The sequence below is a fragment of the Lissotriton helveticus genome, chromosome 5_1 (genome assembly GCF_964261635.1).
Source record: "Lissotriton helveticus chromosome 5_1, aLisHel1.1, whole genome shotgun sequence".
Lineage (NCBI taxonomy): Eukaryota > Metazoa > Chordata > Amphibia > Caudata > Salamandridae > Lissotriton > Lissotriton helveticus.
In genome coordinates this window covers 51,407,584-51,414,495 of record NC_136065.1, presented here as the reverse complement: position 1 = coordinate 51,414,495, position 6,912 = coordinate 51,407,584, and the positions used below count along the sequence as shown (strand labels likewise).

The window sequence follows — 6,912 nt, the reverse complement described above, 5'->3', positions numbered from 1 at the left end:
TGCTGAAAGCATGCCTTTCCATGGCGGCATTGCCGCCATGGAAAGGCATTCAAATTGTCCCATCATAATATAGCTGGCGGTGTCTCATAGACACCGCCACCATATTATACCTTTTCCGCCCCGGTCCTTTGCGACCGGGGCGGAAAAGAGGCGGGCGGTCTTATTGTCCGCCGCGGTCCCCCCGTCATCCTAATATGGTGGGGCGTTTTCAGAGCAAGGATGGCGGGCGGATCGTCCCCGCCAGGCCGGCGGTGGCTGCCGCCAGCCTGGCAGGGGCAAACCGCCCGCCATCCTAATGGGCCCCCTAGTGTGGCTCCAGTTTGTCATAACCAATTGCTTTAGTTCACTGTAACTCTTGGTAGCTGCAGCTGTGTACCCTCAGTTTCAAGAAGACATTCTGGAGCATTTAGGGTGTTGGAAAATCAATCAAAATCACTTTTTCTCACATGCAAAGCCTTTGACGTATTTCCACTCTGAAAATAAGAAGTAGACAGAAGATTTATGAAGTCACATATAACAATGGCAAATGGCATGAGTAATTTTTTACCATTAATAAAACTTACCCAGTTCAGCTGGAAATGTTGCTGTTTACAAAAAAAGAAATAATACATTAGATTCTAAATATTCAACAACAAATTACTAAATGTTATTTCTTTTAAGTGAAATCACTCCTCTAACCTCCGCCTCCCCCAATGTAATTACCACAATTGATTTAGGACCACTGTAATTCCAAGGCAGGTCCGACTCCTTACTGCAAGTTTTGTCCCTGACCCAGGAAACACAGGAACCAGGTACTACTGCAAGCTCAGTAAATTGTCTTTCAGGGTGTAGCAGAGTGTCAAAGCTTACTCTTCGAGGATGGTGTGGAGCAAAACCTATAGTTGTGCCTAAACATAAAGTACTCTCAATAATTACAGGGCCTGATTCACAAAAGGGCCTCCACACCCGTGGCAGAGCCCCTGCAGTCATGGTGGAATCTCCACACTTGTGGCGGAGGCCCAGTCATGGGGGAAATCTCCACACTTGTGGCGGAGGCCCTGCAGTCATTGTGGAATCTATACACTCGTGGTGGAGCCCCTGCAGTCATGGGGAATCTCCACACTTGTGGCGGAACCCCTCCAGTAATGGGGGAATCTCCACACTCATGGCGGAACCCCTGCAGTCGTGGAGGAATCGCCGCACTTGTGGCAGAGGCCCAGTCATGGGGGAAATCTCCACACTTGTGGCAGAACCCCTCCAGTAAGAGGGTAATCTCCACACTCATGGCGGAACCCCTGCAGTCGTGGAGGAATCGCCGCACTTGTGGCGGAGTCCCTGTGGTAATGGAGGAATCTCCACACTCGTGGCAGAGCCCCTGCAGTCATGGTGGAATCTCCTCACTCATGGTGGAGCCCCTGCAGTCGTGGTGGGATCTCCACATTCGTGGCGGAGCCCCTGCAGTTGTGGTGGAATCTCCACACTTGCGGCGGAGCCCCTGCAGTCATGGTGGAATCTCCACACTCGTGGTGGAGCCCCTGCAGTCATGGTGGAATCTCCACACTCGTGGTGGAGCCCCTGCAGTCATGGTGGAATCTCCACACTCGTGGTGGAGCCCCTGCAGTTGTGGTGGAATCTTCACACTCGTGGCGGAGCCCCTGCAGTTGTGGTGGAATCTCCACACTTGTGGCAGAGCCCCTGCAGTTGTGGTGTGATCTCCATACTCGTGGTGGAGCCCCTGCAGTCATGGTGGAATCTCCACACTTGTGGCAGAGACCCTGCAGTCGTGATGGAATCTCCTCAATCGTGGCGGAGCCCCTCCAAACTGGAGTGAGAAAGAGAGTTCATGAAGGGAAAGGAAAGGAGGTAGAAAGCATAAGAGCTGTTCGAGGTACCTCGGCGTGGACTTCCTAATTCAGCCTACCAGCCCCTCTAAACCCCCAGTCTAAAAGTTTGCCCCTAAAATGCGTAAGCAACTGAGCGCAAAGAGGAAGCCAGACAAGAATGATGCACCATGGTGCAGGAAACTTCCAGTCAGTGGGAGAGAGAGAATCAAGGAAATCAAGGACAGCTCAATAGCAGTAGAAGAGGTTTCTGGGGACAGAAATAGGAAAATCTTCAAATAAAAGTATTAAATAGTTGAGGAGGGGGATCACCACATATGTTAGGCTGGAGTGTATGATCTGTAAAATGAGGTTCAGCTTAAAGAAATACATTAGCAGATCCTAGTAGTGATGGAAAAAGTAGTGCGCAGATTAGAACCCCAGTTTTATGTCTAAGGGCACAACCAAAAAAGAAAAAAAGGCAGGGAGCCAAACAGCACCATAGTAGATCAGAATTGCTAAAGATAGTTGCTAATATCAAAATGTTGAGGAATATTTCTACAAAGGATTTTGCACTGTTCAGTTTTATAGATAAACAGAGTTATTTTTTCCACAAACAATAACAATAATCTAGTAGAAGCAGCTCATTCATTCCTGGGGTCAAATGTCATCTGTCTTTGTACAGATAAGGATGCAACACAGGCAATTCTTTTTTAAGTGCCGCCAAATCCTTTTTTAAGAGAAAACTGTGAGCTAAAACAGAACCATGCTTATCTGGCTAAGCCTACTGATCAGAAGCGGAGACTTGATGCTGGGAGGAGCTGGTGGGAAAATGATGGTTCTCAAGGAAGGATAGTTACCATAACCTTTACTAACGACAGAGTGTCAGATTTGAGGGGTTAGAATAGGTTACACAGCTGGCAGCTCGAAGAGCGACAGAGGGAAAATTAATTTAGTATTTGGGGGAGGCCCCATTGGGGAAAGAGAGCTGCTCAGGACAGCTATTATCCCCTGGAATAGTGGAGGGGCAGATGAGATCAATTGTTAGGAGACAGGGCTCCCGCGAGCCACTTCGAGTCCTAATATGGAACATTCATGGGTTTGAAACATTCATGGATATGGAAAACCACATTCCATTTTGTTCCTTCAGGAATCCTGGCTGTTGGAGTGATCTGTAGTGGTGGGTTTGTTGCCATGGCCCAGAACTCTAGGGCCTCACCAAGAGGAAGATCACTGGGTGGATTTCTACCATTAGTTTCAGTCTGTTGTGGAAAGAAGGTAACAAGGCTCCAAACCTCTAGCTCATGGGCTCTCACTTGTCTAATTGACCTGTATGGAAATATGGAGGGGTTTAAGCAAGCGATATGTTTAAATGTGTATATACTGCCAATTTCCCCTCTCCCGAGTGTGAGCTCCTAAACCCGGTCAATGATGTTTAGAGATTTTCCTAATGCCCTGTTAGTGGTAGGAGGGGACTTTAATGAGCAAATCAGCCTTTAATGATCTTCATGATGCTACGAAAGAATTGCGCTTAGTGCTAAATATCCTGGAGTGTATTTTTTCTGAAATCCCCAGGGAAGGAGATGCAAAGGTTTTGCATTCGCTAGTGGAATTGAATTAAATGGTAGGTGTCAAGGTGATATTCCAGCTAGGAGATCAATGAAGTATGGCAAAAGCAAACTGCCCATTGACTATGTGATGATCCCAGTTCACCAGTTCGATCAGGTGAAAAACGTTAAAGAGTTGTAGATATGGAGCCATCTTGACCTCAACTTGGAGTTTACAGAGGTACTCGCTCCACGCCCATATGTTGCAACCTGTCTGGAGGTGGTTTACCAAATAGAATTAGAGTCCAGATTACGGAACATGCATTGCAAGCACATTCTACAGTGGATTTTGAGCCCTTCCCCTTAGAAGTAGGCCAAGATGGACTGGACTGGCACTGTAGGCTAACTAATAAATTGCTACTTAAAATTAAGAAGGCAAAAGGGGATTTGTGCCTAGGTAACAGTCCAAGAGATTAAAGGAACTCTTGGTTTGATGATGAATGTCGGGGAAAGTAGCAGGGTGGTAAACAGCAGCCGCTGCCACTGGTTGCTAAACCCAAGTTTAGATAGCTTTGGAACTTAAATGATTGCCTCAAAAGCACCCTACAGGGACCTGTGTACGTCTTAAAAGAGGGGGTACTGTAAGTCAAAATGGGAGGCAATGTTTGCGACACTGGCTGAAAAGAATAGCAAAGAGTTCTGGTGGCTAGTGAACTCTAACCCTCCCTTCACCTTCCTTGCTAGAGGCTCAAGTAAGTGAAGAAGACTGGGCTGTGTTTATCTCCGCTTTATACAGCGGAGGAAGTATGGAGAATAGATTAGTGATCCAAGATAGCTCTGAAGGCGACATTGAGATGATGGGCAATACTCAGACATCAGTGATTTTGTCAGATATAATCTGTAAAATGAAAGCTTCTAGGGCAGGATGGTCTCCCATTGGTGATATTTAAAAAAAAAATCTTTTTTATTAAATAAAGAAACAATTCAAGAAAATAAGTTCTCAGGTGAATGCCATCAATTCCAACGCACAGGTTACAGTTCAATAGAGAATGAAATGATCTACAGTCAATGATTAGGGTCCGTCGGATTCTTGCACTGCCTCATCCAGGCCTGACATGGGCGGGTCACAAATGTCTCCCCGATGACTAATCCACGCCCCCAAATCTTACCCCACTTCCGCGGGCAACCCCAGGCCACATAAACTGACTTTTCTCTGAACATATACCAATCAAGGTCCTCCGCCCACTTGGTGACCCGGGGCAGCTGGCTAGCCCCCCAAAGTTGAGCAATATTCCACTTAGCCACCATATACGTCAACGTAACCCACTGTTTCTGATACACACTTAAATCGGATGGTTCCCAAACATTCAATAGACATCTCCGAGCCTCTGGCGTCACCTCCACTCCCAACACCTCTCCCAACTCGGCATGGATCCCGGCTAAATACGTCTGTATCTTGTCACAATACCACAATGTATGCATCAAGGTACCCTCTTCTCCGCACTCTCTCCTACAAGCACTGCTCTCAGCCTGCCCCATTCGCACCAGATGCGGCCCCGTGATATAAGCCCTATGCAGGATCTTTAGCTGCACCAATCGGAGCCGCATCTGGATAGCCACCACCTTAGGAGAGGACACCGCTTCCACCCAATCCTCGTCATCTAACTCTAGCCCATCCACACTCCACTGAGCTCTAACTTTCAACAATGGGTTCTCGGAATGATTAACCAGTTTTCGATAAATCAGCGATATTGTTTTCTCCGGGATATGCCCATCCAAAACCCGGTCCTCCAGAGGGGACGCCTCTGGAAGATCCATGTCTTTAGGGACATGTGCAGCAAAAGCATGCCTCACCTGCAGATAACGGAAGTACTCATTTTGGTGCAATTTATATTGCTCCACAAGGGACTCAAACATGTGGACCGAGTCTTTCCCCCAAACATCCTTTATCCTAGTAATTCCGATGAGGTCCCTTCTATCGAAACCTTTGGTCTTCCACATGCTGCCCAGCTTCTCAGAGTTAAATAGAGGGGTGGCTAGTGTGAGTTTACCCTCACACCCACGACCTTTATTGGCAGCGTGCCACACCCGTATCACATGAGAAGTCGGACCAGTCAGAGGAAATCTACCAGGTCTAGAATACAAAGCTCTATCAATCATCCCTCCAGGGGCCTGACCTCGATCCATGGCGTAGCCCGGATCTCCTGGGATCCCATACACTATATGGTTTACTGCAGCCAACTGAGAGGCCCAGTAGTACTTGCGCAAATCTGGAAGCCCGATCCCACCATCATACCAAGGGAGGGTCAACTTGCTAAAAGCTATACGGGTGCTGCCACCCTAGAGGAGCTGCCCCTGGAGGGCCTCAATCTCCCTAAAATATGCGGCCGACACTGGGTCCATCAAGTTCTGCAAAGCATACAAAAACCGAGGCAGTGTCATCATCTTGAACAACACAGCCCTCCCAAGCAGGGAGAGAGGAAGGGACCTCCAGCGTTCCACGTCTTTCCTACACCTGCTCAACGGAGCAGCCAAATTACTCTCATATCGCAGCTTAGGGTCAAGCGTAATATATATACCCAGGTACCGAAATCCCGACGTCTCAATCCGCACAGGACACGACTGCGGGATAACAGGCGGGTCACCCACCACCACGAACATCACCGACTTAGCCCAGTTAATGACCAATCCAGAGTACCTGCTAAAGATAGCAAACACATACAGGAAATTCCGAAAGGAATCCCCTGGCCTAGTGAGGTAGAGCAACACGTCATCGGCATACTGCGAAATCTTATCTTCCCATTCGGAAGTCCACCGCAAACCCCGAATCGACCTATCCCATCTCACCCATGCAGCCAGCGGCTCCATCGCGAGTGCGAAGAGTAGCGGGGAGAGTGAGCACCCCTGCCTGGTGCCCCTTTCTAACTGAAAATCACGAGACTTGCAATTATTAACAATCACTCTGGCTAGAGGCTTTGTGTATAACTGGCGCACCCAGCTGATAAACTCACTTCCAAAGCCCAACTTCTCCAACACAGCACATAAATACCGCCCCTCCACCCTATCGTATGTCATCGATGCATCCAAGGAGACCAACACCGTCGGCTCATGTATTTTCGAGGCCCCCCCGAGGACCCCTTGAACCGGCGCAGATTCAACGCCGTATTTTGACGCGGCATAAATCCGGACTGATCCGGATGAATCAGAGACATAATCACCATGACAAGCCTGGTCGCTAGGAGTTTCTCCAATATCTTGAGCTCTGTGTTTAGGAGCGATATGGGCTATAAGAGGAGCATTGTGTCCTGGGTTTGCCCGCTTTATGAAGGACCACTACGTTAGCGACACGTTGATCATAAGGAAGCTCACCCCACTCCTTACTCTCCATAAACATGGCACGCATATAGGGTGCCAGTTTATTTGCGTTCAACTTATACAGTTCTATAGATATCCCGTTCGGACCAGTCGCTTTACCCGATTTTATCTGCTAATCAATTGGGCCACCTCGTCGTCCGTCAATGCGGAGTCAAGGTAACTTCTGTCCTCCTCTGACAAACAAGGCATAA

At 48.2% G+C, this 6,912-nt stretch overlaps 1 protein-coding gene across 1 annotated transcript in view; it reads right to left on the bottom strand.

Moving 5' to 3' along the window:
- Positions 1 to 413: 413 nt before the first annotated feature.
- Positions 414 to 6,912, bottom strand: part of LOC144752941 (E3 ubiquitin-protein ligase TRIM39-like) — a 142,751-nt gene continuing 136,252 nt past the window's right edge. Inside the window, exons 6-7 of the mRNA XM_078640754.1 lie at positions 564 to 584; positions 414 to 473 (exon numbers count right to left, since the gene is read on the bottom strand). Of these exons, the coding sequence (XP_078496880.1) occupies positions 433 to 473; positions 564 to 584 (62 nt within the window). The 3' untranslated portion in view covers positions 414 to 432. The remainder of the gene's footprint in view (positions 474 to 563; positions 585 to 6,912) is intronic.